At 45.6% G+C, this 22,360-nt stretch overlaps 1 protein-coding gene across 2 annotated transcripts; it reads left to right on the top strand.

The window, feature by feature from the left end:
- Positions 1-20,814: 20,814 nt before the first annotated feature.
- Positions 20,815-21,532, top strand: LOC131995187 (uncharacterized). 2 transcript variants are annotated; one of them, XM_059363380.1, is made up of 3 exons: positions 20,815-21,048; positions 21,123-21,303; positions 21,363-21,532. In XM_059363380.1, the coding sequence occupies exons 1-3, from the start codon at positions 21,015-21,017 to the stop codon at positions 21,469-21,471; spliced, it is 324 nt and encodes a 107-aa protein (XP_059219363.1). In that variant the 5' UTR covers positions 20,815-21,014; the 3' UTR covers positions 21,472-21,532. The 2 variants fall into 2 exon arrangements, with proteins under 2 accessions (XP_059219363.1, XP_059219362.1); XM_059363379.1 differs by having other exon boundaries at positions 20,815-21,055; positions 21,123-21,532.
- The last annotated feature ends 828 nt before the right edge of the window (positions 21,533-22,360 follow it).

Raw genomic sequence — 22,360 nt, forward strand, 5'->3', positions numbered from 1 at the left:
AATACAGATCTCAGTCCCTGGGTTTTCAATGTAAACCCCCAGGCCCACTCTGTTCTAGCTTTGATCCATTCGTGTAACATGATCTTCTGGATGGCAATACTAGGGTTCCGTCAATCCAGGACTCGACTTGAAGGTTCATCTCAGGTATCCGATCGGAAACCTCTTCCCTTCCTTCCAGGTTTCCTATCATCGCCTCGATTATACCGCGATGGTATGAGCTGCTCCCATTCTCAGTCCATTCTCCCATCGCCGTAAGTCTCATAGACGCAGTGGCTGCCTCACACTTAATCTGTATGTCAATGGGTCAGATATCTAGAATAGTCTCCAGTGCCCTAGTGGGCATGGTCCTCATCGCTCCGCCAATACCAAGACAAAATGTTCTCTGAACCTGTTGTTTGGTTCTTATGTTGCACTTTTTTTCCATAGCAGTCCACCAAACTACTGAGGCGTAAGTAAGTATTGGTCTAATCACGCTCCTGTAGAACCAATGGACTATCCTCGGATTCAGGCCCCATTTCGAGCCTACGGCCCGTCTACATAGTGGCCAACATCTGTGAGCCTTGTCAGTACGCTCCTGAATGTTACACTTCCAATTCAGTTTCCTGTCCAAGATCACACCTAAATATTTGATCTTGTCAGATATCGAAATCGTCTTATTGAGGAAACGTGGTGCGTTAAATTTGCCCACCTTCGTCTTCCTCGTGAACAGGAATATTTCAGTCTTCTCTGGGTCTAGCCCAGTCATATGCCATATGCAAGAACCTTTCGGCCCTTCTGCATATCCCGTTCGGACCCTTACCCCTTAGTCAATCCCTCCTCAGTCAGCATCCGTAATAGGTCATTTATGGTGGTCACCCGTAGGGGTGGCTATAAAATACCCCCTGTGGCGTGCCCTGTACCACTTTCTCCCTTATATTTATGCCATGGGACACACAATTTATCCACCTGTTCCTTAGCATATGGTTTATTCAGTCTCTAAGGACCGGGTCAACCCGGTACTGGTCTAAGGATTGAATCAGTCTGTCGGTCCGCACATTGTTAAAAGCCCCCTCGATGTCGATGCATACCGCCAGTGTGTACGTTTTGGCATCGAAGGATTCTTCTATTTTATGCACAACCTCGTGCAGCGACCTTCCCTTGACAGGCATGTTGTTTGTATTTGAGCAGTTCGCTGGATATCCTACTCTTTATCATGGTGTCTACAATACGTTCCATGGTTTTGATTAGAAAGGACGTAAGGCTTATGGGTCTGTAGGCCTTTGGTGTCGAATAACTTGCCTTGCCAGGCTTGGGTATAAACACCATCCTTGCCTCCTGCCAGGCTTTCGGAGTATATGCAAGTCCCAGGCACGCTGTGAAAATTTTGGCCAGATGAGGCGCCATATAGTCTGCCTCTTTCTGTAGTAACGCCGGAAATATTCCATCAGGTCCGGGTGACTTAAATGGTTTGAAGCTCCTCAAGGATTCCTTCACCATAAATTCCGTAGTTAGAAACCTTCGATCAACGTCATTCTTCCAAGATTCCGGTGTCTTCGTGAGTCCCTTCGTATCCTGTGGAAAATGGGGTTTCATCGAATGCCTTAACATGTCCTCCATTGTCTCTGCTCTCACTCTTATGTCGTCTACTAAAGTGCTCTGTTAAAAAGTCTGCGGACCTCTTTCCCAAAATTGCGAATCTCCCCGGTCATCCAGAGTTTTTCCTGGGCTGATTTCCTTTCCCGAAGAGGACAACTATCTTCGAAGGACCTCACCAGTGCAGTCGTAATCCTCTTGACATTTTCGTCCGGCGTTACCTAATGTATCGATGGTCACAGAAAGAGTTTTCCATAGACCCTCCAATCCTGAACCTCATCGATTAGATTTTCGGAACATATCGTCACATCTAATACCTCCTCCCTAATCCTTTTAACAAAGTTAGCGGTGTTACCAATATTAAGTGTTATTATGTCGTTAGTATTCAAAAACTCTGCCAGGGCTTGGCCCCGCTTATTAGTGTTGGTACTATTTCACGAAATGTGGTGAGAGTTCGCATCGCACCCTATTAGTCCCTCGTTTGCTGTCTGTTTTGCTTTCACCAGCCGTTGCAGTACCAGTGTAAGCATATAATAAATTGTAGTTGATATGGTTCAGTCCAAAAACTTTGTTCCGGGCCGTCCAGGCTCCTGAATTAAGGCAATGTGAACTTGCCCTTGCAGATTTTCTCCTTCAGAACGTGTGTAGCAGTCTCGCTCCGGTAAGGGTTTTTCTGGATTACCTCAATCATTGGTCCTCCAGTAAATGGGCATCTTGGGAGTGGTTGATGATCTCTTCTTTAGACTGCATTGACTTTCCTGTCACTGCACTGCCTGATGTCATCGTTTTAGGTTCTTTGCCTAGTCTAGTCTTCCGATTTTTTATAAAGTCGGTAATGGTTCCATCGTCGGGTCACTGTTCGTTAAGCTGTATTGGGTTTCCATTCCTTGTATTGCCTGATGTTTGATTACTAAGATCTTTGCCTATCTTAGCCTTCCAAATCTTAAGAAAATGGGCTTCATGGGAGTAGGAGATGGTACCATCATCGGCTCCCTGTTTGTTGGGTTGCATTGAGTCTCCTGTCGCTCCGCTGCCTAATGTTTCAATATTAGGATCTTTACCTATCCCAGTATTCCGAATCTTTAAGTCGGTGTTCCTGTTTGTTAGGCTGTGTTGGGTCTCTTGCCACTGCACTGCCCGATATTTTAGTATTAAGATCTATGCTGTGTTGGGTCTCTTGCCACTGCACTGCCCGATATTTCAGTATTAAGATCTATGCTTCTTCTAGTCTTTCCAATATTGAGAGATGCCGTGATTGCCACGTTGTCGGCCCCCTGTTTGTTGGGCGGTGTTAAGTCACCTGCCACTGCACGGCATGATGTTGCAGAATGAAAATTTCTGCCTATCCTAGTCTTCCCAAAGGCAAAAAAGACAGCTTTGTTCCCGTAGTGCGCTATGCCTTTAGTCTTAGCCAAACTTGTCACGAAGACTTGATCAATGCCAACCACAAAGAGAGTTCCTTCCTCCTTCTCCTCCCTGTGGAAGACTTCCCAATTCTCTACAACCAAATCTTCGTTTTGCTTGCCCAAGAATCTCAACATGCGTTCCGTCGCAAATTTACTGCCCCATCCCTTGATGAAGACCGTAGCCTTTGTGAGCTGGGGGATATCCATCTTTCTCACCAGGTCGAGCTTTGCGCCCTCCCAGGGAGCGTGAATACCTCTGACGACCTGTTTGACGGTATCAATACATTCCGCCGACGCAAAACACTGCGTAAGGATGTTTCCTCTAAACTTGCAGCTTGCAGATCATTTGTATGGGTGGACCCTCCACAGAGTTCCCACGTTAACCAGATCCTCCACTTGGGACCGATGAACTCCACCAGTTACCGGATGCACTGTCGATATTGATGACTGCATAATTCAGCTCATCACTGTTGTGCTCCCTTCCCACTCTGGCGTAAGAGGCCGGCTCCTTACCATTCTCAGCCGTGATGGCTGTGGCCTCCTTTTGGAAGTCACAGTCCTTCATGAAGACTCAGGGGCCGTGCGCACTTCCTTCGTTCCTGTTCCAACATTGTCTACCTCCTCAGGATACAGTCAGAGTCTCCATTGCGGGATGGCTGCTTGATTCTGTTGAGTGTCAAGACCCAGGAACTCTGCGACTAAGATGGGGTGCGTCCACAGGGATCTGGGTCTGAGTCGAGTGGGTCTGGCCGGGCAGTTAAACAGGTGACGTGTATCGTGTGGTCCCTGGTTACAATCGGGACATACATCTTGCACGTCGGCATCAATCCTAGCTCTGTGGGAATTGAGGCGGCTGCATCTGCCGGAACGTAATTGAGCCAGAACCACTCTAGTTTGCCGGGGAAGGTCGATTTCTTCGGGTGCAATGGGAGGCGGTCGTTCTCCAAGGACTACATTCATCCGATAGCCAATAGCATGAATGTTGTTTAGACCCGCTTGATATGCCGCTTGATCTAGAGGTTCTCTCTTATAGCGCTGAACCTCACGCTCTAGATCGTGTAGATCTACCTTAAGGCTTCTGGGCGGTGGGTATCTATCCACAAGATGATGATTTGGATGGTCTCTGCGGTAACAGCCCAAAAGGTATTGCTTAGACAGCATGTTGTTATGTCTTCGCACTGGTAGGATCTTTGTCTCCTGATGGAGGTGGTCCACATGAGAACTAAGGAGACAGCCCGTCGCAGTTCGAAGGGCGGCATTCTGACAGATCTGAATATTATTCCACTGCGTGTCACAAAGTTGACGAGACCACACTGGCGCTGCATAACTTAACACAGACCGGCCAATTGCTTCGTACGTGGTAAACAAGGTTTCTTTGTCTGCACCCCAAGTACTGCCAGCAAGTGACTTGAGGACCTTGTTTCTACTTTTGACTTTATTGCAGATTACTCTGGCATGTGAGGAGAATGTGTAAGAGCTGTCAAATGTGACGCCAAGTATTTTGGGACACTTGATGGTCGGAATCATTTCTCCATCGACCATCACAGTCAGCTCAGTATTCACCTCACGCGTATTTGTAGTGAACAGTGTGGCTGAAGATTTGGTGGCGGATATCTTCAGATTTCTTGCAGCGAAATATGAGGCAAGATCGTTGAGGTAGACGTTCAACCTATCGCAGATGTCATCAATGTGTGAGGGGCCTGATGCCACGATCGTACAATCGTCCGCATATGATACGATCTCTATGCCGTCTGGAGGGGTTGGAATAGAGGATAGGTAGAGGTTAAACAGTGGCGGAGATATCACCCCACCTTGAGGAACTCCCTGTTTCACTCTACAGTGTTTCGACTTCTTATCCCTAAATTCCACAAATGACTGGCGACCACAGTGATAATTCGCGACCCATCGTTTCAGGCCTGGCTGGAGGGACGTGTTGGCGATGTCCTTAAATAATTTGGCATGGTTAACCGTGTCGAATGCCTTCGAAAGGTCCAGTGCCACGAGGACCGTTCTATCACATGGCCTGGGCTGATTGAAGCCACGGCAAATGTGTGTTGTTGTTGTAGCAGTTTATTGTGTACTATCTTTCGTCTGCTTGATTCTGTTGAGTGTCAAGACCCAGGAACTCCGCGACTAAGATGGGGTGCGTCCACAGGGATCTGGGTCTGAGTCGAGTGGGTCTGGCCGGGCAGTTAAACAGGTGACGTGTATCGTGCGGTCCCTGGTTACAGTCGGGACATACATCTTGCACGTCGGCATCAATCCTAGCTCTGTGGGAATTGAGGCGGCTGCATCTGCCGGAACGTAATTGAGCCAGAATCACTCTGGTTTGCCGGGGGAGGTCGATTTCTTCGGGTGCAATGGGTGGCGGTCGTTCTCCAAGGACTACATTCACCCGGTAGCCAGTTAACGCGTCTGCTACCGTGTCTGCATGAATGTTGTTCAGACCCGCTTGATATGCCGCTTGATCTAGAGGTTCTCTCTTGTAGCGCTGGACTTCACGCTCTAGATCATGTAGATCTACCTTAAGGCTTCTGGGCGGTGGGTATCTATCCACAAAAGGTATTGCTTAGACAGCATGTAGTTATGTCTTCGCACTGGTAGGATCTTTGTCTCCTGATGGAGGTGGTCCACATGAGAACTAAGGAGGCAGCCCGTCGCAGTTCGGAAGGCGGCATTCTGACAGATCTGAATATTATTCCACTGCGTGTCACAAAGCTGACGTGACCACACTGGCGCTGCATAACTTACCACAGACCGGCCAATTGCTTTGTACGTGGTCAACAAGGTTTCTTTGTCTGCACCCCAAGTGCTGCCAGCAAGTGACTTGAGGACCTTGTTTCTACTTTTGACTTTATTGCAGATTGCTGTGGCATGTGGGGAGAAAGTGTAGGAGCTGTCAAATGTGACGCCAAGTATCTTGGGACACTTGATGGTCGGAATCAATTCTCCATCGACCATCACAGTCAGCTCAGAATTCACCTCACGCGTATTTGTAGTGAACAGTGTGGCTGAAGATTTGGTGGCGGATATCTTCAGGTTTCTTGCAGCGAAATATGAGGCAAGCTCGTTGAGGTAGACGTTCAACCTATCGCAGATGTCATCAATGGGTGGGGGGCCTGATGCCAAGATCGTACAGTCGTCCGCATATGATACGATCTCTATGCCGTCTGGAGGAGGTGGGATGGAGGATAGGTAGAGGTTAAACAGAGCCGGAGATATCACCCCGCCTTGGGGAACTCCCTGTTTCACTCTACGGTGTTTTGACTTCTTATCCCTAAATTCCACAAATGACTGGCGGCCACACAGATAATTCGCGACCCAACGTTTAAGGCCTGGCTGGAGGGACGTGTTGGCGATGTCCTCAAATAATTTGGCATGGCTGACCGTGTCGAATGCCTTCGATAGGTCCAATGCCACGAGGACCGTCCTATCACATGGCCTGGGTTGATTGAAGCCATGGCAAATGTGTGCGGTGATGGCATGCAAAGCTGTTGTTGTGCTGTGCAGTCTCCGAAATCCATGTTGATGCTCGGCGAATGGAAATTCTCCTACGAGGCTCGGGAGGAGTAATGCCTCAAGCGTCTTAGCCACTGTCTCTCTCGGGATGCACGATAAATTGACGATTGAACAACCTGGCGCATCTCTTCGGATCAGTCACGGTTAACTCGCCAAAAGTGACTGAGGTCCTGTCGTCCCGTCTACCGGGGTTCGAGAGAGACTTAACAGTGGCCCACAATTTGCCTGCACCGGTGCCTAAGTTACATTGCTCCAAGTGTTCCAGCCACAAATTCCGCTTATGTTCGTTGACTACCCTGTTTATTTCCAGATTCAGCTCGCTGATTCTGGGGTTAGCGGGGTCCATAGCACGAATCCCATCACGCTCGTCTGCGAGTACCACTGCTTGCGCCGGGAAATTGGGTCGCACTTGCGGTATTCGACCGGCTGGTATAAAGCGAGCGGCTGCTGCGTTGATGATGTCTCGGAATTTCCTCTCGGCCACAAGCACATCAGAGGGGGGTGGCAGTTCATTGAAGCGGCGATTGGTATACTCTCTGAAGCCAGTCCAATTGGCCTTCTTGTAGTTGATGAACGTTCGGCGCTCAGAGGTTATGAAGTCGGGTGGTCGGTCGATGGTGAGGATTATGGGGAGGTGGTCTGACCCCAAAGAGATGACGGCTTGCCAGGATATGTCACTCAGGAGATCAGGGGATGCGATTGAGATGTCTGGCGAGCTGCTGCACCTCCTTGTAATCCTAGTGGGGGCATCCTCATTCACCGTGCAAAACGTGGAGCTATCTATCTGCTCTGCCAAAGCTATGCCACGCTGGTCGTTGCCTAGGGGAGAATGCCATGACGAGTGATGTGCATTGAAATCCCCCAGAACCAGACGACTATGGCCAGATAGCAACCCACTTATGTCGGGGCTGTAGGCATGGCCATTAATCGGGACACAGCTGCCAACCGGCGGTATATACACGTTGTATATCTCTATCTCGGCAGTACCAGACCTGACTGCTACCCCCATACATTCCATGTATGGGTCACTAGGGTCAAGCGCAGGCGAGATAGGTCAATACTGCACGGAATGGTGTATAACGAAGGCCAATCCCCCACCTCCATTCCTTGAGCGATCCTTACGTAGCACATTGTAGCCGTGACAACTGTGCAAGCTGCAGGTGTTAGTCAGCTTTGTCTCCTGGATCGCTGCGACCGATATGCTCTTCCGACTCATAAAATCTACAAGCTCATCAATCTTGCCTCGCAGTCCATTGCAGTTTAACTGCAGGAACGATACATTTCCCGACACTGGCCTGGCAATAGTAGGGCTAGGGTGCTGTCTTTGCATAAATTGCCGTACGGGAGAGGTCGGGGGGGTCACATAGTCCGACGACGAGGACGCCGAAGGCGACGACGGCGACGCTTGTGACCCACTGCTGGCTATGTTCGCACAGCACCTAGCGACATAGCCAGTATGACTATACTCCCGTAGCGAAGTTAGGCCAGAGCAAGAACGGAAATGTACCCACTCCAAGCACCTGTTACACCTCACTGACACTGACCGATGATGAAGGCGGTTCTGGCAAACGGAACAGAACCAGGGTCCGGGGTTCTTTTCAATCCCGGCACGGACCAAAAGCATACGGAGAAGGCATTCCGGGATGTGCCTCTCCCATGACGAAAAAAGACGAACACGTACACTGAGGCGGCAGCCCTTGCCGATGAAGATTCCATCGGGTCAATCCGGTGCGTACAACCGGCTGCCATGTGTGTGGTGATGGCATGCAAAGCTGTTGTGCTGTGCAGTCTCCGAAATCCATGTTGATGCTCGGCGAATGGAAATTCTCCTACGAGGCTCGGGAGGAGTAATGCCTCAAGCGTCTTTGCCACTGGTGAGAGAAGGGTGATCGGTCTGTACGTCTCCCCAAAACTCGGATCTTTTCCAGGCTTCAGTAGCGGGATCACTCTGCCAATTTTCCAGACATCGGGAACTATAAGAGTGTTCAATAACAGGATGAGGACAGTGGTAAGGTACTCAACTCCAGGTGAATCCAGATTCTTCAACATCAATGTAGAGATTCCGTCGGGGCCCAACGCCTTAGAAAATTTGGCGGCACGGATGACATTCGTGACTTCGCCCACCGTAAATTGTGATGGCTGTTCATCGGCTCCGAGACCACGAATACGGCGAATGGCTCTCCTCCTTGCCCTGTCTCTCTCGGGATGCACTATAAACATACGGTTGCACAACATGGCGCATCTCTTCGGATCAGTCACGGTTATCTCGCCAAAAGTGACTGAGGTCCTGTCATCCCGTCTACCGGGGTTCGAGAGTGACTTAACAGTGGCCCACAGTTTGCTACACCGGTGCCTAAGTTACATTGCTCCAAGTGTTCCAGCCACAAATTCCGCTTATGTTCGTTGACTACCCTGTTTATTTCCAGATTCAGCTCGCTGATTCTGGGGTTAGCGGTGTCCATAGCACGAATCCCATCACGCTCGTCTGCGAGTACCACTGCTTGCGCCGGGAAATTGGGTCGCACTTGGGGTATTCGACCGGCTGGTATAAAGCGAGCGGCTGCTGCGTAAATGATGTCTCGAAATTTCCTCTCGGCCACAAGCACATCAGAGGGGGGTGGCAGTTCACTGAAGCGGCGATTGGTATACTCTCTGCAGACAGTCAAATCGGCCTTCTTATAACTGATAAACGTTTGGCGCTCAGATGTTATGAAGTCGGGTCGGTCGATGGTGAAAATTATGGGGAGGTGGTCTGACCCCAAAGAGATGACGGCTTGCCAGGATACGTCACTCAGGAGATCAGGGGATGCAATTGAGATGTCTGGCGTGCTGCTGCACCTCCTCGTAATCCTAGTGGGGGCATCCTCATTCACCGTGCAAAACGTGGAGCTATCTATCTGCTCTGCCAAAGCTATGCCACGCTGGTCGTTACCTAGTGGAGAATGCCATGACGTGTGATGCGCATTAAAATCCCCTAGAAGCAGATGATTATGGCCAGATAGCAACCCTCTTATGTCGGGGTTGCAAGCCTATGTAAGCCATTAATCGGGACACAGGTACCAACCGGCGGTATATACACGTTGTATATCTCTATCTCGGCAGTACCAGACCTGACTGCTATCCCCATACATTCCATGTAGGGGTCACTAGCGTCAAGCGCTGGCGAGATAGGTCTACACTGCACGGAATAGTGTATAACGAAGGCCAATCCCCCACCTCCATTCCTTGAGCGATCCTTACGTAACCTGTAACCGTGACAACTGTGCAAGCTGGAGGTGTTGGTCAGCTTTGTTTCCTGGATCGCAGCGACATAAAGTTCACGATCTCATCGATCTTGCCACACAGTCCGTTGCAGTTTAACTGCAGGAACGATACACTTCCCGGCACTGGCCTGGCAATATTAGGGCTAGGATGCTGCCGTTACGTAAATTGCCGTACGGGAGGGGGTCACATAGTCCGACGACGAGGATGACGAAGGTGACGACGACGACGCTTGTGACCCACTGCTGGCCATGTTCGCACAGCACCTTGCGACATAGCCAGTATGACTATACTCCCGCAGTGAAGTTAGGCCAGAGCAAGATCGGAAATGTACCCACTCCATGCACCGGTTACACCTCACCGACAACGACCGATGATGAAGGCGGTTCTGGCAAACGGAACAGAACCAGGGTCCGGGGTTCTTTTCAATCCCGGCACGGACCAGAAGCGTGCGGAGAAGGCACTCCGGGATGTGCCTCTCCCATGACGAAAAAAGACGAACACGTACACTGAGGCGGCAGCCCTTGCCGATGAAGATCCCATCGGGTCAATCCGGTGCGTACAACCGGCGGCCATGGGATTGAAAAAATGTTGTTGTTGTAGCAGTGTGTTGCACTCTGAGGCGGCAGCCCTTGCCAACTAATTACTTCGTGGGTCAACCCGGTACGTACAACCGGCTGCCATGGGATTATGGCAAAGAATGTTTAAAGCGTTGTGTTCATTTAGATGGATAGAACAAATCTTTTTTATACCCACCCCCATAGGATGGGGTAAAAATAGTTTGCCATTCCGTTTGAATAAGCTGTCATATTAAGCGATCTTTCGATTTAGAGACTTTCGCCCATAATAGGGCGAATTTCACTGAAATTTCGAGCAGTGGGTTGTTATAGTCCCCATTTCGTTATTGCCCAATATTATACTGATTGGTTGTCCACTTTAGCTGCAATATATTGGGACTGCATTAACGCATACGCGAACGAGTAAAATCGTTCGAAATCTCTCTATTGTAAGTTATGTATCTCTTTATTGAACGGGATTTTTTGAAATTAAGGAACGCGAATGTTTAAATCGAACATTATTCATAAAAACTTGGATATAAAAATTTGTATACAAGTGGTATAGCAACCATTAAATACGGGATGAAATTTCATTCGATTCGAAAGCGCACTCGACCACGTATGCGGCAATTCGGCACCTGCTTTTCCGATGTATTAAGATATTCAGCCCTATTCACAAAAATTTAAAACACATGGAAAACTCAATCTGATCGCTTAATAGCCAAACTTTTTTAGCTCAATTTGAAATGAGATACTGACACAAAACATTCTTAAGTCATAAATATGAACGTTTCAAGATGACATGGTGTGCAAATATATACATTAAAAATAAATATGTGCATAAAAATGATTAATATTTGAATATACACTTCTCTATTTGAAAATATATATTTTTGCCCTTGATGTTGTTGTAGCAGTGTGTTGTACCCCCTAATCAGCTCTTGCCGATGAAGAATCTCAACGGGTCAATCCGGTACGTATAACCTGCCGCCGTGGGATTGCCCTTGTATTTAGACGAAGTTAAGAGATTCTAGTCATAAGATTCAAGAAAAGTATTTATTTGGATCGATATTGCAATCTATAATAAAATATTTTTATTTTATTAATATAATCTCCCATGTTGCAAACATTGTGTCATTATGCAAGTCAAATGTAATCTGTATAAAGTTAAAATAACTTTAGAATGAATATGGTTATATATGTTATTTCATATACTACATGAGTTTATATCATATGCTCTTACTTTCTTATATATAAAAATCAATTTGTGCTTGTTTGTTTGTGTGTTCTTTATAGACTCTATAAGGACTCAGAAACGTCTGAACCGATGTTCCTGAAATTTTCACAGATGGTACATAATGATCCCGTGGTGAAAATAGGGTACTACATTTTTAGATAACTGAACGGACCCTCTTCCTTACCCTAATTTTCAGAAACGCCAGATCTCGGAGATGGGTGGTGCGATTTTAGCGAAATTTTGTGTGCTCTCATATAGTACCCTAAAAATAAAAATTTGGAATCCAAATTTCGGATGGGGTACCTAGGGGGGCCGACCCACCCTAAAACCTACCAAACATATATTTAGACCAATCACGACAATATGGGACTCAAATGAAAGGTAGCTAGGATAAGAAAACGTATCTGATATCCAATTGTCGGACCAAGTGTTAGGGGGACCACCCCAAACCCCAAAATACCCCTAAATCGGACATATTTACCGACCATGACAATATGGGACTCAGATGAAAGGTATTTGCGAGTAGAATACGAATCTAATACCCAAATGTGGGACCACGTTTTTGAGGGTCCATCCCTTCCCCAAAACACCCCCCAAACAGGACTTATATTCTGACCATGGGAAAATGGGGCTTAAATAAAAGGTATTTGAGTGTAGAATTCGAATCTGACAAATTTACAACCATAGCAATATGGGGCTCAAATGAAAGCTCTTTGGGAATAAAGCACGAATCTGATATCAATATTCGGAAAAGTGTCTATGTGGCCACCCCACCCCCATTACACCACCCAAATAGGAAGTATTTGCTGACTATTGCAATATGAGGCTTAAATAAGAGGGTTTTTAGAGTAGAACACGAACCCGATATATATTTTCAAGGCCAACTCACTGAGTGGCCGCCCATCCCCCATAAATTAGATTACAAATGATAATCATTTAAAAAAAGGGAAAAAAGCAAGGAACAATTACTGGAATCTCCCTTGTCCTTAAGAAAATAGTGGAGTTGTCTGATCAGTTGAGCTTGTTTCAGATAAATAGTTTGTCGAAACCATCGGTGGAGACTAGGGCAATGCAATATACAGAGTGAATGATAATTTTGAACTCAATGTCTTCGTGAAAGGTAAATGAGGCGTATAAAACTATTTTGTTAGCGAATCCCCCACAAACATTAAACAAGGCAGCACAGAGGAGTGCAACGGCTTTGAAGACCCTTGGCCTTCAGGATAAGAATTTATTTGCATTTAATACCAAAAGGGGCAATAATGGTAATGGCAATTCTAATACAAACGGTAGATTGAGTCGTGGTTACGAATATGCTTAGGGAAATAAGTATTATGGTCGTGGTAATGGGTATAACACAATAACAACAATAATAGAAATAATTGTATCCATTATAATAATTTTCCGCCCCCGGAAATCTATGAGAACTACTATGAGAAACAAAGGAATAGTAAAAACTGTTAAAAGACGTGTTTTATATTCAAAAACAAGCAAACGAATGAAAAATTTTATTTTTCAATATACATACAAAGGGTAGTTTTCATAACTAATATTTCATAGCATACTACCATACATTATAACAAAGTTTATTTATTTAAAGTACAATCTTTAAAAGACGTGTTTTATATTCAAAAACAAGCAAACGAATGAAAAATTTTATTTTTCAATATACATACAAAGGGTAGTTTTCATAACTAATATTTCATAGCATACTACCATACATTATAACAAAGTTTATTTATTTAAAGTACAATCTTCATTTCCAACAAAAACCCCAACTTTGACGACCCACGCAAACGGAAAAAGGACCATGATTTGCGGATCTGCAACGGGAATGTCCGCACTCTTTATAGAGAAGGTGCAGTATACGCGCCGGGTGATGTATTAGAGAAGTTCAAGGCAGATATTACCGCCTTACAGGCAGTGCGATGAACTGGGAATGGCGTCAATACAACACCAAACGGTGACGAACTATACTATAGTTGCCATTACACGAGGCATGAATTTGGCTGTGGATTTGTGGTTAGTCGGAGAATGAAACACCTTGTCTCCAGCTTTACTCCGGTGGATGAGAGGCTAGCCACAATCCGCATAAAAGCTAAATTCTTCAGCATCACCCTTATTTGTGCCCATGCCCCGACGGAAGACAAAGACGAGCAGACCAAGGATATTTTCTATGAGAGAGAATATGATCGCTGCCTCGCCCATCATATGCAAATCGTTCTGAGAGATTTTAATGCCAAGATAGGGAAGAAAGACATTTTTGGTACAACAGTCGGATAGTTTAGCTTCCACGAGATAACGTCTAGTAATGGGTTGAGGCAGATAGATTTCGCCGCGGCAAAAAACATGGTAGTTAGTAGCACCAGATTTCAACATAAAAATATTCACAAAGCCACATGGCTGATACCTGATTAAAACATGAGGAACCAAATTGTTTACGTTGCGATTGATGGAAGGCATTCATTCAACGTGTTAGATGTACGATCGATCAGTGGAGCGAATATAGATTCGCATCATTACCTTGTTGCAGCAAAGTTTCGCACCCGTTTGGACAAGGCGAGGAAAGTACGATCTGACTCTGCACGGAAGCTGGACATTGAAAAGCTGCAAACACAATAGATGGCAGTGGCGTACCCCACTAGACTGACCCAACTGCTTGATGAAAGCACTCCTTGTTCCGATGATATAATGGCGCAGTGGCAAACTATTGCCTACTTCATGGAAAATGGCGCGAAATCCGTACATGGGTACCGGAAACCCATGGTACGACCAAGAGTGTCGATATGCTACCGAAGCCAAGAATGCGGCATATAGAGCGACCCTGCAATTAGTAGAAACGCACCAGATAAAGGAGATGTGTCGGGAGAAAAGGAGAGAGGAGAAACGTCTATTCCGCAAAAAGAAATGGGAAATGGAAAGACATGAGTGTGAGCTAATTGAGATATACAGGAGTCTGAATGAAATCCAGAAATTTGACCAAAGAATTAAACATCAAACCGATGGCTTTGGTGCTGCCTGCATCCTCCTGCAGAATCAAAGAAGAAAATCTGGTTACTGACACAGATTGCATGGTGAGGATATGGAAAGAACAGTTTACCTAAACTGCTGGTGTCCGACGTTGGCGGCAAAGATGATACCGCAGAATCAGACAATGATGATGGTATAGAATGCTTACCTCCTAGTCAGAATGAGGTCCAAGTAGCAGTTTCCGACTAAAGAACAACAAGGCAGCAGGAGCCGATGGGTTACCCGCTGAAGGCGTATGCATCAGCTTATCTGCGCAATCTGGCTAGAAGAACGCATAGCCGATGATTGGAACCTCAGCATACTATGTCCCGTAAACATGAAAAGAGACAAGACGGAATGTGCCAACTACAGAGGAATAAGTCTTCTCCCCATACTACTCTCGAGCGTACTGTGTGAAAGATTAAAACCTAAAGCCCTATTAATGCGGCTTTAGACCTGGTAAATCCACCCTGGACCAGATATTCACATCCTGGAAAAGACCCGAGAAGGACAAATCAACACCTACCATCTCTTTGTTGACTACTAAGCCGCTTTCGATACTCCTTTACGTTCAAAGGTATTGCTAGCCATGTCTGAGTTTGGTATCCCTGCAAAATTAATAAGACTCTGCAGGCTGACACTTGCTGATAGGCGTTCCTCAGTAAGAATAGGAAAGAATCTCTCCGAACCATTTTATATCAAACGAGGTTTCAGACAAGGAGGCAGCCTATCGTGTGATCTCTTTAATATCCTGCTGGAGATCATACGAGATGCAGATGTGATTAGATATGGCACACTACTCAAAAGAGAACACATGCTACTCGCCTATGCCGACGACATCATAGGTCGGTCACCGGAAGTAGTAACTGCAGCCATTGAAAGAATCGAAAGAGCGTCAGTGAAAATGGGTCTGGCAGTAAATGGAGATTAGACGTAATGGATGGTTTCAACTCCCAAAACGACTTGTACAACCGAGCAGATAAAGAAAATGGAGAAAGTTGGGAACCCCAACTTTGAGATAATCAGTAACTTTTTTTACCTCGGCACACACGAAACGAATGACACCAGTTTTGAGATAAAGCGAAGAATAATACTGTCAAACAGATGTTACTTTGGACTAAGTAAGCAGTTTAGAAACAAGGCCACCTCTCGACAGACGAAGATTACACTATACAAGACACTGATACTACCCGTTTTTTTTTATATGGTTCTGCGGCTTTCAAAGTACCCATTGTGAAAGCAGATGAGGCAGTGCTTGGAGTATTTGAGAGAAAGATTCTTCGTAAAATATATGGACCAGTTTGCGTGAATGGAGAATATAGGCGACGAATGAACCATAAGCTGTATGAGCTGTTCGACGACGATAGCACAGTTTCACGCATCAAAATACAACGGCTGCGTTGGCTAGGTCATATTGTCAGAATGGATGAAGAAGTTCCAGCAAAGAAGTCATTTTGAAGGCAAACACAGTGGTACACGCAAACCCGGAAGACTAAAAACCCGATCAATCCCATGGCAGCCGGTTGTACGTACCAAATTGACCCGATGGAGTTCTCCATTGGCAAGGGCTGCCGCCTCAGTGTACAACACACTGCTACAACTACAACAACCAAAAGCCCGATGGAAAGATCAAGTGGTGTCAGAGATGTTAGAATGAGCGCAGAAGATCGAGGCGCTTGAAACGCTATTCTACGTTCAGCTAGTTGAGCAAATGTTCTGTCATAGCCAATTAAAGTTAAAAGTAAAGTATAGAAATAATAATGGATACGATGATAACAGCCAGAAATACAAGAATTAATTTAGTAATAAAAATAGAGATGTGTACGATGTACACAGTGGTTAAAATACTTATAATAATAATAGCTGTGGTTGTTTTATAGGAACCGCTACTTCAGTAGAGGCAATCAGAATGAAAATAGTTCATGAAATCTGAACCGTGCTAGATAATATAGAACGTTTTCATATGAGGAGCAGGGAAACTGCGAGGGCCCGATGATGGAGGACGTCATCCAGAAGAGCCAAGTATGAGATGTTTTTATATCAATATCAAATTCAGTGCATTCCTGATCCTGGGATGCAGTGCTACGAATAGAAACTTATGTAAGAATAACGGTTTTGCCAATATGAATATTAATGAAACAGCAAGATTAACCGGAATTACAGAAAATGGTGTACTGTGTTTGGGAACGTATAATCTGAACCTATCGATTGAAGAAGAGATATTAACACACAAATTTTATATAGTCGATAAAAAATTCCCGATCCAAACTGATGGAATAAAAGGAAGGGATATTTCAGCAGAATACGTGTTCAAAATCGATTTTGAAACTTGCACGGTAACTGTTACCATAAACGGAAATGACATAATATTGCCATTGCACACCAAGCAGAAAAAGAAAAGCTTGGCGGTACCCACGAGAACCGAGATAGTTGTCCCTGTTGACATATAAGTACATGAAGGGAGCATAATACTCAACAAAGAGTACGAAAACCAAAGAATGTGGTTTTCGTGGCAAATTGTTTGATGCCAGAGCACGTGAATATTTTAAATACTACTCATACACCGATTGATTTAGACGAAATTGAATTGGAAATACACAGTTTGAAGAATTACGATATATACTATGCCAATAGATTTATTTCAGGGCAGCAGATTGAATGGATTATTGGAGAGCTTGGACCAAGGCGTATTTATCAGGTGTCCGCATCAACCCAGCTGAGAGAATTTGATATGTCAACTCATTTTTGAATTCACCCTACAAAAATATAAACATCAAAATAAATATTTTATACATTGTGTTTGCTGCTGTTATGGTTTTTAAACTTAGGGTATATAATCACACGCGTCTAGCAACCTCATCCACTATCACTTTCACTCAGGGATCTTTGGTCTATTATGTCGCACCGAAGAACATCGATAAAATTTACCTCAGTACAATGCAAATTGAAAATTTTTCCGATGAACAATCCACTAAGGAACAGGGGCAAACTTCTCACATATCAATGAGTGCGGTCCGATTCAAGTTTTAAGCTCAACGCCTCCTTTTTATAGCCGAGTCCGAAAGGCGTGCCGCAGTACGATAACTCTTTGGAAAGAAGTTTTACATGGCATAGTACCTCACAGATGTTGCCACCATTAGTAGGGGAAAACCACCGCTGAACATTTTTTTTGATGGTCTCGCCAGGATTCGAACCCATGCGTTCAGCGTCATAGGCGCACATGCTAACCTCTGCGCTACGGTGGCCTCCAGTACAAGGTCGTCAGTACAATGTCAGACATAAAATTGAAGAATATTGGGAGCCAACGGCTAGGCGGTCTGGAGAAGCTCCCTCCAATATTCAATTTAAAGCTATAGTAGTCAAGAAAGGAGATTTCAGGGCAATCTCACAATAGGTGCTCAAGCGTCTATGACTCCTCCTCATCACCACAAAACAGGCTTAAGACCGCCATGTGACCAGAGCAAGGTAAATGCAGCCGCTCGCTTTATACCAGCCGATCGAATACCACAAGTGCGACCCAATTTCTCGGCGCAAGCAGTGGTACTCGCAGACGAGCGTGATGGGATTCATGCTATGGACCCCGCTAACCCCAGAATCAGCGAGCTTAATCTGGAAATAAACAGGGTAGTCAACGAACATAAGCGGAATTTGTGGCTGGAACACTTGGAGCAATGTAACTTAGGCACCGGTGCAGGCAAACTGTGGGCCACTGTTAAGTCTCTCTCGAACCCCGGTAGACGGGACGACAGGACCTCAGTCACTTTTGGCGAGATAACCGTGACTGATCCGAAGAGATGCGCCAGGTTGTTCAACCGTCAATTTATTGCGCATCCCGAGAGAGACAGTGCAAGGAGGAGAGCCATTCGCCGTATTCGTGGTCTCCGATCCGATGAACAGCCATCACAATTTACGGTGGGCGAAGTTACGAATGTCATCCGTGGCGCCAAATCTTCGAAGGCGTTGGGCCCCGACGGAATCTCTACATTGATGCTGAAGAATCTGGATTCACCTGGAGTTGAGTACCTTACCACTGTCCTTAACCTGTCATTGAACACTCTTATAGTTCCCGATTTCTGGAAAATGGGCAGAGTGATCCCGCTACTGAAGCCTGGAAAAGACCCGAGTTTGGGGGAGTCGTACAGACCGGTGGCAAAGACGCTTGAGGCATTACTCCTCCCGAGCCTCGTAGGAGAATTTCCATTCGCCGAGCATCAACATGGATTTCGGAGACTGCACAGCACAACAAAAGCTTTGCATGTCATCACCACACACATTTGCCGTGGCTTCAATCAACCCAGGCCATGTGATAGGACGGTCCTCGTGGCACTGGACCTATCGAAGGCATTCGACACGGTCAGCCATGCCAAATTATTTGAGGACATCGCCAACACGTTCCTCCAGGCCTGAAACGTTGGGTCGGGAATTATCTCTGTGGCCGCCAGTCATTTGTGGAATTTAGGAATAAGAAGTCGAAACACCGTAGAGTGAAACAGGGAGTTCCCCAAGGTGGGGTGATATCTCCGGCACTGTTTAACCTCTACCTATCCTCCATCCCACCTCCTCCAGACGGCATAGAGATCGTATCATATGCGGACGATTGTACGATCATGGCATCAGGCCCCCCCACCCATTGATGACATCTGCGATAGGTTGAACGTCTACCTCAACGAGCTTGCCTCATATTTCGCTGCAAGACATCTGAAGATATCCGCCACCAAATCTTCAGCCACACTGTTCACTACAAATACGCGTGAGGTGAATACTGAGCTGACTGTGATTGTCGATGGAAAAATGATTCCGACCATCAAGTGTCCCAAAATACTTGGCGTCACATTTGACAGCTCCTACACTTTCTCCCCACATGCCACAGCAATCTCCAATAAAGTCAAAAGTAGAAACAAGGTCCTCAAGTCACTTGCTGGCATCACTTGGGGTGCAGACAAAGAAACCTTGTTGACCACGTACAAAGCAATTGGCCGGTCTGTGGTAAGTTATGCAGCGCCAGTGTGGTCACGTCAACTTTGTGACACGCAGTGGAATAATATTCAGATCTGTCAGAATGCCGCCCTCCGAACTGCGACGGGCTGTCTCCTCTGTTCTCATGTGGACCACCTCCATCAGGAGACAAAGATCCTACCAGTGCGAAGACATAACTACATGCTGTCTAAGCAATACCTTTTGGGCTGTTACCGCAGAAACCATCCAAATCATCATCTTGTGGATAGATACCCACCGCCCAGAAGCCTTAAGGTAGATCTACACGATCTAGAGCGTGAGGTTCAGCGGTACAAGAGAGAACCTCTAGATCAAGCGGCATATCAAGCGGGTCTGAACAACATTCATGCAGACACGGTAGCAGACGCGTTAATTGGCTACCGGGTGAATGTAGTCCTTGGAGAACGACCGCCACCCATTGCACCCGAAGAAATCGACCTCCCCCGGCAAACCAGAGTAGTTCTGGCTCAATTACGTTCCGGCAGATGCATCCGTCTCAATTCCCACAGAGCTAGGATTGATGCCGACGTGCAAGATGTACGTCCCGATTGTAACCAGGGACCGCACGATACATGTCACCTGTTTTACTGCCCGGCCAGACCCACTCGACTCAGACCCAGATCCCTGTGAACGCACCCCATCTTAGTCGCGGAGTTCCTGGGTCTTGACACTCAACAGAATCAAGCAGACGAAAGATAGTACACAATAAACTGCTATAACAACAACAACAACAATGTAATCCTCGTAGCCAACAAATTTTAAGTGTCCTTTCCAAATGACCTGAAAATCCGGCAGATATCCAAGAGGCAAAATGGGGGTACACAACCCCTCCTTGTGGTGATTGAACTCTAACCACAATCTTCCCATTTGAGCCATTTGTTAGCAATTGGTAGCTAACTACGGGTACAATAATCTTGTGAAAACTATTTAAACTTGCCAGTATTTGCGCAAGAGTCGGTGCCGCCCGACCTCTCACTGAGACTTACCGCTCGATATCGCTGATTGTCCGTGACTCCTGTTACAGCTACTCCGTATGGAGCATTCGACTATCTGCTACCTGTGGCCGTGCCCGGTAGCTCGCAGCTAAGCTTCTCGTGACAGCATTCAACACCACACAGATCGGACCTCAATTTTCCAGCCAGTTTTGTGGGTAAAGCCTCTGGAGCTAATTGGAATTTTGAACATTTTTAAATATGTGTTTTCTTACTTGACACTCAAAAATTAATAAACTTTTTTCTTCTTGCTCTGATTGGTCGAAGCAAATTTGCCGAAAAATTTATTATTTATTTTATGTCAGGGCGAATCAAATTATCTTCGCCCTATTAACCAATTTTGACACATCAAGTTCCCAAAAAAGATGCTTTGTTGTAGCATTTCGCTGATGCGGTCACCTTATTAAATACGCCTTGGCTTGGACATAGGGACTAGCGATCCGCAAAAGAGGCTATCACGTCAATTATGAACGAATTTCAAGATATATTTCACCTACCAGGTGAGAGGTGAAGTGTAAACATCTTTTACGGGCAACACATTCTAATCTCCGATAAATCTCCGGTATACATAAAGAACTACAGCTACCAGAGACACAGATGAAAGAAATTTGTGCAAAGACACAGATGAAAGAAATTTGTGTCAAGACACAGATGAAAGAAATTTGTGCAAAGGTGGAGAAGCTGTCAGCCCCTATAATTCCCAGCTATTGGTGGCTCCAAAGAAGTCCACGGACGGTAATAAAAAATGGCGTTTGGTAATTGAATTCAGAAGGTTGAACAACAAAATTGTTAATGGCAAGTTTCCATTGACTAGGATGACTGGAGGCCACCGTGGCGGAGAGGTTGGCATGTCCGTCGATGACACCGAGCGTCTGAGTTCAAATCCCGGCATGAATTTTGTGTGCTCTCATATAGTACTCTAAAAATAAAAATTTGGTATCCAAATTTCGGATGGGGTACCTAGGGGGCAGCCCCACCCTAAAACCTACCAAACATATATTTAGACCAATCACGACAATATGGGACTCAAATGAAAGGTAGTTAGGATAAGAAAACGTATCTGATATCTGACGTTAACATTAGGGACCAACTGTCTAGGGGACGTCCCACCACCATAACAACCCCCAAATAGGACGTTTTTGCCACCAAGACAATTTGGGTCGTAAAGAGAGTGGAACTAAATATTTATATTTTTTAGGGCCAATACCGCATAATGGACATATTTGCTGACTTTTGAAATAAGGAGTTTAAATAAGATTAGAAAACGAATTTGATATTCAATTTTGAGGCCAATGGCAATATGGGGTTCAAATAAAAGATATATAGATATATGAGAATAGATTATGTTGCTGGTATATTTTCCTGGCTTAGTGTTTGGGGTACCACCCTAATCCCCAAAATACCCCTAAATCGGCCATATTTACCGATCATGTCAATTTGGAGCCTAAATGAAAGGTATTGGGGGAAGAGCAAGAATTGATACCCACTTTCGGGACCAATTTTCTGGGCGTATACCTTTCTCAATATACCCCACAAACAGCAATTATTTACTGACCATCGCAATATGGGGCTCAAATAAAGTTATTTGGGAGTAGAATACGAATTTGATATCCAAATGTAGGACCATGTATTTAGGGCATCACCCCTTCCCCAAAACCCCCCCAAAAGGGTAACAAGTTTTCGACCATACCAATATGTAGCTCAAATGAAAGATATTTGATATTAGAAAACGAATTTCATAACCTATTTTGGGCCATGTGTTCGGGGGACGCCTCATCGTGTAAACTCCCTTAAACCAATGGCAATATGGGG

This window comes from Stomoxys calcitrans, chromosome 2 (assembly GCF_963082655.1).
Source record: "Stomoxys calcitrans chromosome 2, idStoCalc2.1, whole genome shotgun sequence".
Taxonomy (NCBI): Eukaryota; Metazoa; Arthropoda; class Insecta; order Diptera; family Muscidae; genus Stomoxys; species Stomoxys calcitrans.